This window comes from Callithrix jacchus, chromosome 11 (genome assembly GCF_049354715.1).
Source record: "Callithrix jacchus isolate 240 chromosome 11, calJac240_pri, whole genome shotgun sequence".
NCBI lineage: Eukaryota > Metazoa > Chordata > Mammalia > Primates > Cebidae > Callithrix > Callithrix jacchus.
In genome coordinates this window covers 78224137-78242941 of record NC_133512.1, presented here as the reverse complement: position 1 = coordinate 78242941, position 18805 = coordinate 78224137, and the positions used below count along the sequence as shown (strand labels likewise).

General features: G+C 39.0%; 1 protein-coding gene across 3 annotated transcripts in view; it reads left to right on the top strand.

Annotated features, from left to right (window-relative positions):
- Nucleotides 1-17036, top strand: part of SLC26A3 (solute carrier family 26 member 3) — a 39678-nt gene extending 22642 nt beyond the window's left edge. For 2 of the 3 annotated variants that reach the window (XM_002751742.4, XM_054237402.2), the window contains 10 exons: nt 1558-1653; nt 3443-3549; nt 5027-5096; nt 5190-5282; nt 7149-7244; nt 7867-8097; nt 10244-10298; nt 14628-14770; nt 14897-14962; nt 16630-17036. In XM_002751742.4, coding sequence (XP_002751788.1) covers nt 1558-1653; nt 3443-3549; nt 5027-5096; nt 5190-5282; nt 7149-7244; nt 7867-8097; nt 10244-10298; nt 14628-14770; nt 14897-14962; nt 16630-16653 — 981 coding nt within the window. In that variant the 3' untranslated portion in view covers nt 16654-17036. Of the gene's footprint in view, nt 1-1557; nt 1654-3442; nt 3550-5026; nt 5097-5189; nt 5283-7148; nt 7245-7866; nt 8098-10243; nt 10299-11439; nt 11543-14627; nt 14772-14896; nt 14963-16629 lie in introns of those variants that run through there. The other variant, XM_035254103.3, reaches the window with a different exon arrangement.
- The last annotated feature ends 1769 nt before the right edge of the window (nt 17037-18805 follow it).

The following is an 18805-nucleotide window of genomic DNA, read 5'->3' as shown; positions in this document are numbered from 1 at the left end:
CTATTTTGCTTCTTTTTATCATATGAAAGCAAAATAACTCATTAAGAAAGCTCATAATAAATATTTGTTGAGTGCTCAGCAGAGCTCTAAGCATTTTTCTGTATTTATGTATTTAATCCTTTATGTCAAAAGCAGTATGGATGCCAGGTTCCTGCAGAAATTATCCCCTTTTCTTTTCTATGTGATCTTTACTTTTAAAGTACTCTATTGTATATGCATGTCATTGTAAATTATTTCAAATTGTTTTCCTGTGGAATACTGACTAGGTGGGAAATAATGCCCAATGGAAAAAAGTCTGTCTCTTCTCACAGAGGTCTCTTGATATATTTTATACTTATAGAATTTAAAGTCCTGCAAAATGGAGAGGCCTGTTGTACAGTCCTCTGAATTATTCGCCTGGCTACCACAGCGGTGATCTCTTACGTAGCTGTCGTACAATATCATACTGTACATTAGTATAGTATGTTAAGTAGATGACAGACTTCATTCAATTTTCACCATTTTTTTAACTGGCATTCACTTGTGTGCCAAATTTAAGTCACTTAAGGCCATATTTCTTCTAAATTGTGACCTCTATTCTCACAGTTAGCAAAATTAATTGCTTAGATATGATATTATGAGGGTTACCTGTGAAAATTAGAAATAGGCAGATCAGTCCAACTTTCTCAAAATATAAAAATAAAAACTGTGTTTGACTTTTCTTTGTACACTGTGTTTTCATGGTGTAGCAGTATACAAATTCCATGTTTCATTCAGAATAAAACAGCTGAAATTGGCAGTGGGGACAGGAGGGTGAGGGGCATGTTCCTACAATTATGTTAAAATCCAAAGAACGAAGAGCATATACTTAGCTATTCAGCATTTTTCACCATAACTATCACAGTTCCGGCAAGACAAAAGATCACATTCTGGCGGTGGAAGAATTGGAAGCCTGAAGTGCAGCTGTAGCACATTAGTACTGGCCTGGGAAATATTCATTCATTGGCTCATCCACTCATTCACTGACTAATTTTAAAACCCTTCCTATATTTACCATAGTAGGTTTTGGGGATGTCATAGGAACTAGATAGATATGTTTCATGCTGTCCCAGAAAGCCCACCTCAAGTCATCTCATTCCAGGACCTCAAGCTCCCCAAGCTGTTTATTTTTTTTTTAAACAAAGAGCTACCCCCATCTCCTCAGCTTCAATAAAGAAACACACATTAGACTGTCTCTGCTTGGGAAGAATTTATATCAAGTGTTTATCTGTCATAGGTCTAAGATCTACCTTTCTCTGTCCCAAGGTGCAGGCTAGTAAATGCCATCAGGTCATCTATCTCACAATCACAAGAGCAGTCTAGCCTTTGTCACTGTGGTGGGGACAAAGTCACTCCTGGGGACAGGTCAGAGTCCCAGTTCTGGTGTGTCTTGTATAGCATCGCACAGTGGAAAAGGGTGTATGCTTTGATATGCTTTGAGGCCCTTTAAAGGACTCACTTATCTACAGCCTTCACCTTTGCTTCTATATGGTTTATTTCATTAACTTAAAGTACATCCGGTGTTTACATTTCTTACAGTCCGTCCTGGCAGCTTTAGCACTGGGAAACTTAAAGGGAATGCTGATGCAGTTTGCTGAAATAGGCAGATTGTGGCGAAAGGATAAATATGATTGTGTAAGTAGAATATCTGAAAGAGAGATAAATCACAATTGCATTTTAATGCCAATATGAAATGCATGTTTATATTGTAAACTAAGTGAAATTTTATTTCTATATATCCATTCAAAATAACCTTAGTTTGTTTTACTTGCTATTATTAAATTGCATACTCTAATGATCATTTTCTGGGACTTTAATTTCTTAAAATGGGCTACTTTTAATTTAAAAGAATGGGCTCCATGAAACACTAGTGTAGAACTTCCTTAGACCTGTTCTAAAAGTTCTTGCAGTAATCCCAAATACCACAGAAACTCTCTGAATTTTAGGGTATGCATGGTTTCTGTTCTTCATTACATAATGTGTTTGTTTCCACGAATCTGTGAAGAACCTAATTTCTAAGCATTCCTTTTTGAAATACTCTCATTTGGAAAGGCTCCCCTTTGCTCTCGCATGCTTTGCTATTTTAACAGGGTCAAAGTCTGTTGTGTAAAAATGCTTGTTAACATACCCATAGGTATTTAAAGATCATAACTAGTCATTTACACTTGGTTTACTTTTGTGGGGCATTTTAACACCCTTCTGGCATGCTAAAATTCTTATAAAGATAACAACCATTAATTACATCTGCAGACCAAGAATAAGACATTCTTTTTTTTTTTTTGAGACACAGTCTTGCCCTGTCACCCAGCCTGGAGTGCAATGGTGTGATCCCAGGTCACTGCAACCTCTGCCTTCTGGGTTCAAGCAATTCATCTGCTTCAGCCTCCTGAGTAGCTGGGATTACAGGCACATGCCACAACACCCAGCTAATTTTTTGTATCTTTTGTAGAGACAGGGTTTCACCATGTTGGCCAGTCTGGTCTTGAACTACTGATCTTGTGATCCGCCTGCCTCGGCCTCCCAAAGTGATGGGATTACAGGCATGAGACACTGCGCCCAGCCTCTTTTTTTTTTTAATTTTTTTTATTTTTTAGAGGTGGGATCTCCGTCTGTCACCCAGGCTGAAGTGCAGTGGTACCATCCTAGCTCACTATAAGCTCAGACTCCTGGGCTCAGGCGATCCCCCTACCCCAGGCTCCTGGGCTCAAGCGATCCCCCTACACCAGGCTCCTGGGCTCAAGCGATCCCCCTACCCCAGGCTCCTGGGCTCAAGCGATCCCCTACCCCAGGCTCCTGAGTAGCTATGACTACAGCCACACTCTACCATCCTCAGCTAATTTTTTTTTAGTTTTGCAGAAACAGGTTCTCACTATGTTGCCCAGGCTGGTCTTGAACTCCTGGCCTTCAGTGATCCTCCCACCTCAGCTTCCCAAAGTGCTGGCATTACAGGTGGGAGCCTTCATGCTCAGCCTAATTTGCTGATTATGTACAGCAGCTGGCTCTATTAGGCTGATGCAAAAGTAATTGCGGGTTTTGCAGTTATAATTATCACTGTGACAGACAATCCCATTTCCTAAATGGGTTGGAGATGGATTAGAAATGAATATACTTTCTTTGAATCCTCATATTTGCTTTTCTTTCTGTGGCCCAGAACCTGAGCCAGCAGAAATGACCTCTTGACACAAGTATCTTCTGTGCACTTTGCTCCTTGGCCCCAAATGGCAACTTCCAATTTCCAGCATGCCTAGCAAATTTTTTAATTTTTTAATTTTTAATTTTTTTATTTTTATTTTTTTGTAGAGACAAAGTCTTTCTGTCTCTACAAAAAAAAAGAAAGAAAACAAAAGTTTTTTTAAAGATCCATCTCAACATTGTACTTGAATCAAAGTCAATCATAAGTGTGTGTGTTGCTTTCTTTTCACAGCTAATTTGGATCATGACCTTCATCCTCACCATTGTCCTGGGACTCGGGTTAGGCCTGGCAGCTAGCGTGGCATTTCAACTGCTAACCATCGTGTTCAGGACCCAATTGTGAGTGCTCAACTTGCCTTGCATCCTGGCAGGGTTGGACCTGCCCAAATCAGAAGAGAAAAACAATGTCACTGGCTAAGAGAATAGTAGTTGGTTGATAGGTGTGCATTTCCGTCAAGTTTCGGTAGTTTATCCTCCCTCCGAATGCTCACCTCGAGGCCTGAAGGACAATAGCATGGCCCAGGTTTAGACATCAGCCCAGGGAGGAGACCTGCTGTTGGTCTGCTCCTGGCTTTGACTCCAGTTCAAATAAATCATATAAATCTGAGTCTGTTTGCCCAGCTATAAACCAGAAGTGATTATATTCCAAGCAAGTTTAATGTCTTTGCCTTGAACTTGTTAAACATGGAAATGTGTTACTGAGATTGTGAGTCCTCACATCTAGTGGATGGATTTCCTCTTCATAGATTGTTAGATTGCACTTGTACCTTTAAAATATGGAGCTAGATTACAGAATTTCTCAAAGGCCTCTCTTGCCTTAAAATTCCACAAAAGCCATTTGGAATTATTGATTTTTAATATTATTCAGTCCAAGCATCTTTTTAATCTTAATTTTATTATTATTTTATTATTATTATTATTATTATTTGAGACAGAGTTTCACTCTTAATGCCCAGGCTGGAGTACAATGGCGCAATCTCAGCCCACTGCAACCTCTGCCTCCTGGGCTCAAGTAATTCTCCTGCTTCAGCCTCCCAAGTAGCTGGGGCTACAGGTGCCCACCACCACACCTGGCTAATTTTTGTATTTTTAGTAGGTATGGGGTTTCACCATGTTGGCTGGGCTGGTTCTTGAACTTCTGACCTTGGGTAATTTGCCTGCCTCAGTCTGCCAAAGTGCTAGGATTACAGTCATGAGCCATGGTATCCAGCCTTGATTGTTTAAAATCTCTGCCATGTAACATCACTACCATGTGGTTGCTCAGACTATTTTGAATTACATAGCGTGACAGAAAAAGAAGCCTCCTTGAGAAATAAGGAGGCTTAGAGAACAGAAATTGTTATCAAAAAGTCAATCCCTGACTGAAGAAATACACCGATATTGAAATACTCCTGTATTCTTTCATTTATTTAAATTTCATTCCATTCTTTACTGGGAACCCATCAAACATAGAGAAAAACTGAATGATCATAAGCAAGTCATTTTACTTTTCCATGTCATCATCCATACAACTGGGTAATCATATCTGCCTTACCTTTTGGACTAATTGTGACATTCAGAATCAAAATGGCAAAAGCATATGGAGTGCTTTGTATACTGTAATGTGACAAATGGGAGGCACTTTTTAGGTGCTGTGAGAAGCACCTAAAAAGATAAGTAAAACAGAGTGTTCCCTTCCAGTGTCTCTGATGGCATGATGATTTCCCCAACCTTTTACATTCTGAAAAGTGAGCCAGTTTTGGTATGCTGGAAAAAATCAGTGTTAGCTTTATAGGCCTAACAAATGTGCATGATTTACTTGTTTTTCTCCCTACAGTCCAAAATGCAGCACACTGGCTAATATTGGAAGAAGCAACATCTATAAGAATAAAAAAGATTATTTGGATGTAAGGGAGATTCATTTTTTTTCTTTGACTTGCTAAATGATATTAAGTATGGATCTAATGGGCACCATCTAATAATACTTCTCTGCCTTATAGATGTATGAGCCAGAAGGAGTGAAAATTTTCAGATGTCCATCTCCTATCTACTTTGCAAACATTGGTTTCTTTAAGCAGAAACTTCTCGATGCTGTAAGGTTTGGGGTTATTTAATTTTTTTTCTTGTAATCTTACTGAATATCTAGGAATGTGTTTGTTCTGTAAGGTCATTGTTGAGGCTGGGTTGTGTCACATATGTTGAGGTGGGGTTGCACCAGTGTTTTTTGTCCCATGTCCCAGAGCAGGTGAAACTACCTTATGGGAGTTTGTTAATATGTTGAGAAATAAGCCTATTCAGATGACATCTAATATAGAAAAATACTTTTCTCAAACTCTGCTGTAGAGTAAAAAAAAATCCATGTTTTGGGTTGCTGGCTTTTAACAGGTGTCATCCTACAGATTTTCTTTGGGCATCAACTTTAGAAACAATGAGGGACCATTTAATATTTGATCACATCATCAAAGAAATTCAGTATAGCAGCTGTAAATGAATGGTTAATACTAAATAACAATAAATACTGAGTGTCCCTGGCAAACTGGAGAGATGATGACAAGGAAGCAAGCAGTCTTGACAGTTAAGACAAAAAGCTCAGTCCTCACTCTTGAAACATGCCTTTTGGTTTACTCTGTAGCTTGCATAGAGCTTCTGCCTTAAACCTTAATTATTATTATTAGTTTGATATGCATCGGATATTTTTCTACCCAGTTTTGTTGTTGTTGTTTGAAAAATGAGATTATATTGTTTATTTGGTTTTCTATACTGCCCCTTTTGATTACTCTAGTAAACTTCCATGTAACTTTATTTTTTGTCAAGGATCTTTTTTTTTTTTTGAGACAGAGTCTCACTCCATCACCAGGCACCAGGCTGGACTGCAGTGGCACGACCTTGGCTCACTGAAACCTCTGCCTCCCAGGTTCAAGCAATTCTCCTGCCTCAGCCTCCCCAGTACCTGGGACTACAGGCGCACACCACCACACCCAGCTAATTTTTTTGTATTTTTAGTAGAGACGGGGTTTCACCATGTTGGCCAGATGGTCTCGATCTCTTGACCTCATGATCCTCCCGCCTCGGCCTCCAAAAGTGCTGGGGTTACCAGCATGAGCCACCACAAGATTTTTTTGTTTTTTTGAGACAAGGTCTCGCTCTGTCACCTGGGCTGGCATGATCACAGTTCACTGCAACCTCAAACTCCTGGGTTCCAGTGATGTCCCCTGCCTCAGTCCCCCAAGTAGACGGAACTACAGGCATGTGCTATGACACCACACTAAATTTTTAAATTTTTGTAAAGACAAGGTCCTGCTTTGTTGCCCAGGCTGGCCTTGAACTCCTGGCCTCACGCAGTCCTCCCACCTTGGCCTCCCAAAGTGCAAGGATTAGAGGTGTTAGCCACCACATCTGGCCAAGGATTTTTTATTACATAATTTGATCCTCCTCTCTTATTTACCTGGACCTAAATATTATAGCAGTAAGAACTCATTAGGTTGAAAAGGGGAAATAAAGATTAACTTCAAACATAATACTAAATTATAAAATAATAACATACAATTACATAAATTTTAATAAAATAAAAATTACATGGAAGCAGAATACTTACATAGGTGTCACCCATACTCAATAAATAGAAAATAAATAAAATAAAATCCCCTAAGAGTTGTGTAGGTTCCAAACACAAACAGATTCAAATAGAGTTTATGTCTACTCATGGATAATTTATGAATGAATCCTGGACTGTGTCATACAAAAGCTTTTGACTGTTGGTAACTGGATATAGGTGGAGCAGACCATGGGTCTGACACAAAGTTGTTGCTGATGTTGTTTAAACCACTTTTAAATTTTGTCGCAAATATTTTTATTATCTGTCCCAATCCCTCAAATCACTCCAGTAAAAGTTGTTAGAATTATGCTATATAAATAATAGAATATTCAGTACTCTTGTAACACAGCAATGGGTTTCTCAGGTTGGCTTTAATCCACTTCGAATTCTACGCAAGCGCAACAAAGCTTTGAGGAAAATCCGAAAACTGCAGAAGCAAGGCCTGCTACAAGTGACACCAGTAAGTTTCTTGACCACATTTCTCTGCATTGTAGCTAAAAGCTCAGTAAAGGATGATTCAAGGTGTTAGTTCCATTCCTTTAAATGAATTGCCAAACAAGGGATTTCATGTGTCAATGAATGTTCTATTTTAAAATGACATGTTTCTGAGGGTCTCCCTAAAATTTCGACTCTCCTGGGAAAAGTACCAAACACAAGTGTCTACAATCTTGTTGTTTTGAGACATTGTCTCGCTCTGTGGCCTAGGCTGGAGTGCAGTGGTGTGATCACAGCTCATTGCAGCCTTGACCTCCCAGACTCAACGGACCCTCCCACCTCAGCCTCCCAAATAGCTGAAACTGCAATCACATATGCCACCGCACCTGGCTAATTTTTTTTATTTTTTACAAAGACAGGGTCTTGCCATGTTGCCCTGGCTGATCTCAAACTCCTGGACTCAAGTGATCCTCCCACCTCAGTTTCCTAAAGTGTTGGGATTACAGGCATGAACCACCAAACCCAGTCCAATCCCGTTGTTTGGCTCAACTCTGAATCAGTGCTTCTGAAACTCACTGGCTATCTCTGACATACACAATGTTTTTCTTCTTGGTCACAGTTATCATGCTTGTTATCCTCTCCTGCAGAAAGGATTTATATGCACTGTTGATGCCATAAAAGATTCTGACGAAGAGCTGGACAACAATCAGATAGAAGTACTGAACCAGCCGATCAGTACCACAGACCTGCCCTTCCAGATTGACTGGAATGATCTTCCTCTCAACATTGAGGTCCCCAGAATCAGCCTCCACAGCCTCATTCTCGACTTTTCAGCAGTGTCCTTTCTTGATGTTTCTTCAATGAGGGGCCTTAAATCGGTAATTTTGTTGTTCTTAATGGAAACAACCAATCAATGGCTAAAGGTTAAAAAACTGTTTTTGTGGGTCGGGGGCAGTGGCTCACACCTGTAATCCCAGCACTTTGGAAAGCCAAGGTGGGTGGATCACCTGAGGTCAGGAGTTCAAGACCAGCCTGGCCAACATGGTGAAACCCCCATCTCTACTAAAAATACAAACATCAGCTGGGCATGGTTTTACACACCTGTAATCCCAGCTACTTGGGAGGCTGAGGAAGGAGAATTGCAATGGTAGGTGGAGGTTGTAGTGAGCCAAAATCGCACTACTGCACTCCAGCCTGGGGGACAGAGTGAGACTCCATCTCAAAAAAAAAATTTAAAAAAAAAACCCATAAATTGTATTTGTGGAAGGATGCTCCTTTAGGTAACATACATTTAATTTGAAGCAACTTATAATCTTAGAGTTCCATGGAGGGAAACGTGGTGTTCAGTGTACTCTTGAAAAGGGCATTTTCCATGAGACTGAGTACTAGATTGAAAGGAATCAAAGCAACAATTCTAATGTGTGCTGAATCTGTTTGTGGACAGCAATGCCCACATTCCTTTTAAATTTCAATTCTGTGGTACTTTCAAATATTTGTGGGCGCTGTATCTAATTATTCTGAAATCAGAGAAGATCTGGAAAGGTCCTGGGAAAAAAATGTAAGAGTGGATCCCTTTTTTTTTTAATCCTCATCCGTTATAAGCTGATGAAATTTCACTTGGCTATTTTTAAATATGTCTTAAAAAAAAACAAATAGATATATGAAAAAATAAATGTCACATGTGATTTCAAAAACATGACTGAAACAATCAGATTGCAGTCTGTTTTCTTTCCACAGATTTAGTGCATTTCTAAAATAAATTAGTTTCTAACAGAAATGCAGAAACATATAAAAAGAAAATTTAAGAAACTACATCTTTCTTTTTCTTGGGTTTTCACAAAAATCTGCCTAAGTAAAAGCTAACCTAAGATAAGACCTATTAAGCACGAGTGAACTGGATACAAAATTAGAAAATGGAAGGTTTTTTTTTATGTCAGCATCATATAACTCTCAAATCTACTTGCGTTTTCTTTTTTTGCTTTTGGGTTTTGTTTATTTTAGGTTTTGTTTACTTTAGCTTATCTTTCTGCATTTTAACACACATACACACACACACACACACATACACACACACAAAGGACAGGACCTCTAATCCTTAGTGAAGTGCCTAGAAGAGGTTCTGAAAGTGTTTATCAATGACAGTAATGATATTAGTGATCATCTAATCTTATCCACAATATAATATAAGCTACTTTTCTTACTTTACATGATCTGACTCATATCACTGCTGGTATTTGTTCTTAGCGTAGAAACCAGAAAAAATGGATAAAGATTCATTGGTGGGCCGGGCACGGTGGCTCAAGCCTGTAATCCCAGTGCTTTGGGAGGCCAAGGCGGGTGGATCACGAGGTCAAGAGATCGAGACCATCCTGGTCAGCATGGTGAAACCCCGTCTCTACTAAAAATACAAAAAATCAGCTGGGCATGGTGGCACGTGCCTGTAATCCCAGCTACTCAGGAGGCTGAGGCAGGAGAATTGCCTGAACCCAGGAGGCTGAGGTTGCGGTGAGCCGAGATTGCTCCATTGCACTCCAGCCTGGGTAACAAGAGCGAAACTCCGTCTCAAAAAAAAAAAAAAAAAAAAGATTCATTGGTGTTGGATACATCCATTCATCCATTATTCTTGTGGACAAGAATAATTAGCAACTTGCAGTCCATAGGTTCTTTTTTAAAACTTTTATGAAGCAAGAAAGCTCCAGCTGAGGTCATCCCAAAGAAGACACTATTTTAAAATTAAATCAGAGATGTTCTTATGAGTTTGAGACAGAATGTTTTCCCATAATACTTCCCTCAAGAATGATCATTTTTAACTTCTTACTGAGGAGAAGGGCTCCTTTATTTGTGTTTATTTCTGTTCCACAGATTTGTTTTTAAGTTTATTATATCTTCACCTATTATCTCTTTTCAAAATGCTAAAGGTTCTAAAAGCAATATATCACCCGTAAGGTATAATTCTGATTGTTTTGTTTACATTTCTGACAAGTGAAACTGTTCCCTAAGGAAGATATACTTTCTTTTTAACAGATTTTGCAAGAATTTATCAGGATCAAGGTAGATGTGTATATTGTTGGAACTGATGGTAAGTTGCTTTATTTTGATGTTCTGACAATCACTTCACTGTCAACTGTCAATCTGGACAGCCTCTCCAAAGAATGAGTATTTTATATGATCAAGATGAAAATCTGATTTGCAGCCAACCAAATAAAAATCCCTATGGAAACAGCATCTTTATATTTTAGTTATGTTGATATGTAATTAAATGAATTCTGCAATTTGGATCCTGATTTCATAGGCAACAAAGGAGGAATATGTTAACCATTTTTTACTCTAAACTTCCTGAAAAAGTCGCCTTGTTTTCTGTCTCTCTTCCTCCCTTCCCTTGCACGCTCCAGCCCATAACAGTCTGGGTTAGCTTCACCTGCTGATGAGACCATCCTTGCCAAGGTTATCAGTGCCGTCCAGATCATCAGGATTAACTGCCTTCGTCTGGGATCCCTCTGCAGCAGCTTATTTAAGCATTTGCCTCTCTCCCTAGCATTTTCTTTGAGCTCTCTCCCTCCCTGACCCCGGCAGGACAGTTCTGATTCACCTTCTACCTCTCAAACGGCTCCTCAGGGTCTGACTTTGGTTCTTTTCCCACTCTTCCAGTCTTCCCCAGGTATCAACCTTAAACACTATTTCATAGTTCTAATTCCACAGACTCTTTCTAGTCAATTTCCTACATGTTTATGATTTCATGTATATCTACTTGTTAATGAATCCCCAAACTATACCTCCAGCCCAGACCCTTCTTCTGAGCTGCAGACCGATGGATTCAACTGTCTGGCTGTCCCTCAGGCACTTCAGATACACATTTAAAAAACTATGTATAGGATTCACCCTCCCCAAAATACTTCTTTCCTATCACAATCACTGCATCACTGCTTACCTAGTTTTCCAGATAGAAACCCTGAAACGATCACCAATTTCTCCTCTCCTTCCTTCTAGTAAGTGAGTCACCGGCCTCAAAGGTCCTATGAATATTTCCTCTTAAATCAGTCTCTTTGTCTCCATTTCCAGACCTTAATCTAGACCCTTATTATTTCTCTACTAGGCCTTCTAGAAGGGCTTTCTAACTAGTATCCTCTCTGTCCCTATAATGCTCTCCCATCTCATTTTCGGAAAGAAGGCTTCTGCAGGAATTTTTCTGACAATAACTGAAAACGTTCTTGCTTCCCCAGGCAGAGCACTGGGTCTGCAGACTGTTTGCATCTACAGAATATACACATATAGCATAATTTTGCAGTTCTGTTTGCGTCCCGACTAGACTGTATCTCTTCCAGGGTAGGTATTGTTCTTGCTTACCTTCTTATTCCCTGTCTCTTCCCTAGATCCTAGGACATGATATGGGCATTCAGTAAAGACGTACAGAATACCTACCATTTGTCAGGCACTGTTCGGATGCTGGGAATACAGCAGTGAATCTGACAAGCCCCTGTCCTCATGTAGCTTATAGTCTCATAGGAAAGCCATATAATAAACAAATAAAAGCATATTTCAGGCAGTGATAAGTGCTAAGAAAAAAGCAGGGTTAAGAAATAGAGGCTGGGAGCTATGGCTCATGCCTGTAATGCTAGCACTCTGGAAAGCTGAAGCAGGCAGATCACTTAAGCCCCAGAATTTGAGACTAGCCTGGGCAATGTGGTGAAACGCCGTCTCTAAACAATACATAAATAAATAAATACAAATAATAAATACAAATATTAGCTGGGTGTAGTGGCATGTGCCTGTAGTCCCAGCTACTCAGGAGGTTGAGGTGGAAGGATCGCTTGAGCCTGGGAGGTCAAGGCTGTGGTGAGCTGTGAGCATGCCACTGCACTCCAGCCTGGGTGACAGAGCATTTATTTATTTTTGTCTCAATAAATAAATAAATAAAAGAGGGAGAGGAAGAGAGAGACAGAGAGAAAGAAAAGAAAGGAAGGAAGGGAGGAAGGAGGAAGGAAGGAAGGAGGGAGGGAGGGCAGGAGGGAGGGAGGGAAGGAGAGAGGGAGGGAGGGAGGGAAAGGAAGGACAGAAAAAGAAGGAAGGGAGAGAGGGAAAGGGAAGGAAGGAAGAAGGAAGGAAGGAAAGAAAAAGAGAAAGAAGGAAAAAAGAGAGAGAAAGAAAGAAAGACTGACTGGTGATCAGGGATGTCCAGCAATATGACATTTTGAGTAGAGACTAGAATGAAGTGAGGGAGTCAACCTTGACAGTACTTAGGGGGAGCATTTTAGGGAGAGGAGACAAGTGGTACACGGGTCCTTAGAAAGGTATGAAATTGGCATCCTTCATCTCTCCCTTTCTGCTGGATCCTGTCCCTAAAATATACAGACATATTCTAGTTTCAAGACTTTTTTTTTTTTAAACTTTAAAGTTCAGGGCTGTTACGTAGGTAAACTCAGGTCATGGGGGTTTATTATACAATTATTTCATCATCAGGATTGTATTTCATACACTATACCTGGTGATGAAATAATTTCATACCTGGTGATGAAATAATTGTATAATAAACCCCCATGACCTGAGTTTACCTACATAACATCCCTGAACTTACGTAACATCCCTGTTTACCTACATAACAAACCTGTATTCATCATGCAGGTTTGTTACGTAGGTTACATGTCATGGGGGTTTATTATACAGATTATTTCATCACCATGTATTAGATCTAGTATCCATGAGTTATTTTTCCTGATCCTCTCCCTCCTCCCACCCTTCACCCTCTGAAAGGCCCCAGTGTGGGTTGTTCCCCTCTTTGTGTCCATATGTTCTCATCATTTAGCTCCCACTTATAAGTGAGAATATGCAGTATTTGGTTTTCTGTTCCTGCATTAGTTTACTAAGGATAATGGCCTCCAATTCCATGTACCTGCAAAGGATATTATCTTGTTCTTTTTATGGCTATATAGTATTCCATAGTATATATGTACCACATTTTCTTTATCCAGTCTACCACTGATGGGCATTTAGGTTGATTCCATGTCTTTGCTATTGTGAATAGTGCAGCAATTAACATACGCATGCGTGCATCTTTATAACAGAATGATTTATATTCCTTTGAGTGTATACCCAGTAATGGAATTGCTGGGTCAAATGGTATTTGTCCTAGCTCGCTGAGGAATCATCACCCTGTGCTAATACACTGTTGGTGAGAGTGAAAATTAGTTCAACCATTGTCAAGCCTTCCTTATAATTAAAAATATCCCCTTGATACCAGGAACCTTTAATTTACTAAACAATTTTACCCTTTTCCCATCATCCCAGCTATTTTGGAAAGTATCTGTTCCTGCTGTCTCTGCTGCCTAGCATTCTTTCCAGTCTTTATCAAAAATTATCACCTTCCTTCCCATTGCATGCCACCCACTCCATCCCAGGTCCTGGCGGCCACAATGCCCTCCACGCTCCCTCTCCCTCTGCCATTGAAAGCTTGCCTGTAAACAGAAGAATCCATCTCCATGATTGTGTACCTTCTCTTCCTCCTCTTTTCTCCAAATCCTAGGCACTTTTAGATGTTATCTGTTCAAGTTTTCCCAGATACCCACCAAGAGGAAACTTTCTCAGAATTTTTATAGTACATGATCTATATGTCTCTTGTATATTCAACAAAAAATATGAAGACATACTATGTGCTGGAAATTGTTTTAAAACTAAGAATACAATAAAGGAGGAAAACTAGATTGCTCCTTGCCCTCATTATTATACAACACTTTTCCTGACAGTACTACAGGAAGATATACACATTCTATCTTCCTTGAGGGCAAGATTCAGGTCTTAATTTATCTTTTGATCCTTCTTATTACTCAGCCAGAGTTTTGCACATGGTAGACATAAGGTAATAGTTGGTTGAGTAATCTATGCAAACAAATGCTGTTTAGTGCCTACAAAAATGGGATTTCTCAAAGAAGATTAGAGAGGTAAGTAGTAAGGACAATGTTTTCTCATAAAACCCATCAGCTTTGGGAAAATGGGCTACAATCAAGAACCACAGCATATCACCAGTCCATAAACATATGTTCTATTTTGGCAGAATCCCAAACTTTAAATCCCAAACTTCAATAATAAGCCACACTTGATACTCTAATCATTAAGCAGGGAGATCAACTCACTAGTCTCCTGCCTAAATGAATTAATTTTCTTCTAGGAACTACTTTTTTTCATTTGCTCCGTTGCCTTCCTCCTTTTTACATTGGGGCATTAAATATTTTTTGTATTAGAAAGGTATTTGTTAGTTCCAAAAGACATTGTACCAATGATAGACTGGTATTGTACCACTGCAACGCACAAACACTTAACCAAATGTCAAGGAAACGCACATTTGCAAATGGAAGGTGAAATTACTTACCCTTGGCCAGTTGTTTCTTCCTAAGAGTTGTTGTTTTTTTCTCTCCAGATGACTTCGTTGAGAAGCTTACCAGATGTGAATTTTTTGATGATGAAGTCAAAGACTCAATATTTTTCTTAACAATCCATGATGCCGTTTTGCATATTTTGATGAAGAAAGATTACAGTACTTCAAAGTTTCATTCCAGTCAGGTACCAGCTGTTTGATGACGTTCATAATCGCATTAGTAACCATCTGCTTTCCTTAAATTTCTCTTAATTTTTCAACATTAAAAACAAATCAGCCCCTAGTTCATATTTCCATTCTCTTTTTCTCAGGAAAAAGACGGAAAAATGGATTTTACCATAAATACAAATGGAGGATTACGTAATCGGGAATATCAGGTAAGATTCTTCGACAGGTTTATCTTCATCTAGACATCACAGCAAAAAACACTTCAAAGTAGTGAGACCTCTTCCTGCATGTGGCAGAAAGTCCAGCACTTGCTTGAGCCTCTGTGCCTCATCCCTAGAAAACTGAAACTGCTAACCAATCTCACAGGGTGTTTTCGGGAAAAGAAACTCAGACCCGCATTAAAAAAAGGATGAAAAAATAGTGATAATAGATCTCTGTTAATGCAATATTGAGCATATATATATATTTTTTTATTTTTCAAAGCACTTACAACAATGCTCTTACTCTGGCCCCGTAATAATCAACGCGGTAGGGAAGGTATTGCAATTCCCATTTACAGGTGAATTAGCAATGAAGCTGATAAGCTAATACACACCTCCCAATAGCCAGGTGCCTGAGAAGTCCCTAGCACAGTGCCCAAACAATGAAACTTAAGTTTCTATCCTTCTTCCTTACTAGAGTGAGTTGCCAATTTAGGGTTTAACTGGAGAGTTCCATTTCATTGTAGATGTTCATTTCTCGAACATTCCGTCCTTTAAAGCAAGGTTTCTAGTTTGGGGAAACTAGAATCACAAATTAAAATGGGTTTCTGCTGTAGGCCAGGTAGGTGGCAGGTGTATTACATTCATTATCTCAATCCTTATAACGATGTACAAAGAAGATATCTTCATTTTCCAAACAAGAAAAATAAGAAGCCCAGACAGCTTAACTGCTTTGCTTGAGGTCACACACCAAGTGACTCCAACAAGATCTTTCTGATGACAAGACCTGTCCTCTGTTCACTATAGTACACTATCTCTATCCTCTGGTGAAAGACTAACAGATTGGGGGACCAAATAAGGAATTTAATGATTGTCTTCAAGCATGGCAGGTGGCTGGTGGTATTTCTCCTAGTTGAAAGGTTTCAAAAAAGAAATTTCTATTCTAAATGAAAAAGAAATGTATAGCATAAGATAAACCTGGGACTTATTAAGAGTGGTATTGAGTAGCAAAGGTCAGATGAAAAGGCCATTCCAGCAAATTGGATAGACCTGAGGTAAGAGGCGAGCATAGATAAGCACCATGATTCTGTCTCCTGGGACTAGATTCCAGAGAAACCGAATACAACTGTCCCCTTGCCTGAGTTCCTTAAAAGAAAAGCCTCGCACCAGAAACCGTCTCCTCAGTGATTGGATTTAGAATTGTCACCAAGTATTGGAGGATAAAGCGTAGGAACAGCATTTAAACCTCATGTCAGACCCAAATGTTAGAGCGCATTGTCTAACAGAATATAGCTAGCACAATGGTGGACCTTGGCTTCCCCATATTAAAAAAAGAAACATTTAACACCATCTCTCTATCTGGCTTCAAGGAAGATAAATCACTAGCTGTGGATACACCACCAGTGGTGACTGGGGTAAAAGCCCTTTGGATCAAATGTGAAAAAGGATATTACTGCAACACATTGTACCATCACTTTAAGTTAAATTAGGCCTTTGAATTACAATGTGGTATTGCATGGATCTATGTTAAATAAGTAGTGATGGAAGGTAATTGATCATTAAAATTCAAAACAAAAAAACCCTGATAACTCTGATAAATTCTAGCTCCTAAGATGTGATTATCGTAACAGAACTTCACAAATATTTTAAAATGAGAATTTTCTGTCTTCTTCCAGGTGCCAGTTGAAACAAGATTCTGATCAATATAATTCAGAGGGATCTTCATCTGACTATGACATAAAAAGCAACTTTATACCCAGAAAGTTATTGCTAAGTTCATACGTTGTATGAAGAGCATTTTTGACAATTCATGTTTCAAACTTTGGAACGAGATTGTTCTAGCATGGCATATTTTTCACATATCTAATATGAAATTATATAAATATTCTTAATTTTATATCTTGTAGATTTATCGAAGGACAAAAATTATTTTGTTTATATGTATTTTTGTAGCACTGACAGATTTCCATCCTAGTCACTACCTTCATTCATATGTTTAGCAGTATATTGAAACCACTGTTTTGAATCTCATAATTTATACAGGTCATACTAATATATTTCCATTAAAAAAATCAGTTGTACAGTGGATGTGTCTTGTTTTTATTAAATTTGTTAGCTTTCTGAAACATGCTTGTTGTGGGTCCCATTACATAGTTGTCTGGCTGGAAACCTGCTTCATGAGACTCTTCTAACAGAACCCCTGTAATGAGGTTTCTTTGCTCAGATTTTACTACTACTCCAGTTTTCTTAAAGCGTACCACCTCCTATCCAAATTTTAAACACAATCCTTCTAACGTGATATCTGTAACTATACAGATGTAGTATGAAAACTATACAAGCTTAAAAAATGAGAATGCAAGGAAGGTGAAAAGATGGGCAGCCAGTTCTTCCTGGTCTCAGTGGGAAGAAGTAAAAGAGATAGCAGGAAGAAGTATTACCCTTTTCTTTTTTCACTGCTTGTTATTATTTGTAACAGATAGGGCAGAATAACAGCTGCAGAGCTCAATTTATCTGGAGGAGGAGACTCAGCACACTTGCTTCTCATTTTCCACTGGCATGGCTCTTGGTGCAAATTTGTATTTATTTATGTAACAGGTAGAAATTAAACATCAGAACCAACAGAAAAATACTCAATACCCTCAGTTAAACATCAAACCACCTTGTCAATGGGAAAAGCTGTCCCAGTTGTTTTAGCTCTTACCTTTGAACATTGTTGTCAAAGTACCTTTCCACTTTGTTAGTGTCATTGAGAGGGCTTGTCTACTGGACTTAGAACTACATACGCAAAGGTAAAACAAACGTTATTTACATAGCCAATCTTAAACGTAGAATATCAGCACTCTTTTATTTTCCAATTTTTTGTAAAGACCGGCTCTATGTTGCCCAGGCTGTCTCGAACTCCTGGCCTCAAGCAATCCTCCTGCCTCAGACTCCGAAAGTGTTGACATTACAGGTGTGGGTCACTGTACCCGGCCACAGCACTCTTTATAACTGTGTTTCTTAAACGTTTTGAGTCATGGGGACCTAATAGAGTCTCATACACCCTATGGACTTTGGGGAAAAAAATACACACACACACACACACACACACACACACACACACAATTTACATATAAAATGCCCGCAGATCGTGGGTTAAGAACTTTTCCTCTAAAGAGGGCAGGAAGTAGAAATTGTAAACAGGAGCCTATTTACTTGATCGTTTGCCTTGAAGGTGAGGCAAATGCTTCATATAGGATTGTCACTGAGGTCTCCATCTTCCCAAAGGTGCCCTTTGCACTCTTCTTGCCAAGCACACACACACACAAAAAAAAAAACCCCTCAAGAAACAAGCACAAGCACTCCAATTATTGTGCCCACATCACAGTACATTCAACCTTAACACCTTAGAGGTTCACTGATCCTTTACCTTAAATGTTTTTTTCCTGTAGGCCACTAAGGCTGGGTATACTTTGAGTAATGGGAATACATGGGGCTGAGCTACTTGCCTGCCTCAGAGCAAATAATGGAAATTGACTAGTACCAAAACCTGCTCCCCAATTTAGGAAGAGGTCAAGAGACCATGTTACAAGATAAAAATAAACTTATAAAAAACAGAGCAAGACTGAAGGAGAGGATGCAACTTGGGAAGACACAAATATATTTCGGAAATTAAGAAAGGGTGAAAGTAATACATGTTGAGCAGTTTATCTTTAAAATCATTTTATACATTATTTAAGCATTTGATACACAATTTTGTCTAAACACAGGAACTTACTACTTAGAAATGTAAATGAAATATTTTAAATGGCTGACCTTACACTGCATGAACCACAATATGAGGGATATTTAATTCGTGTTTCTAACATCTTC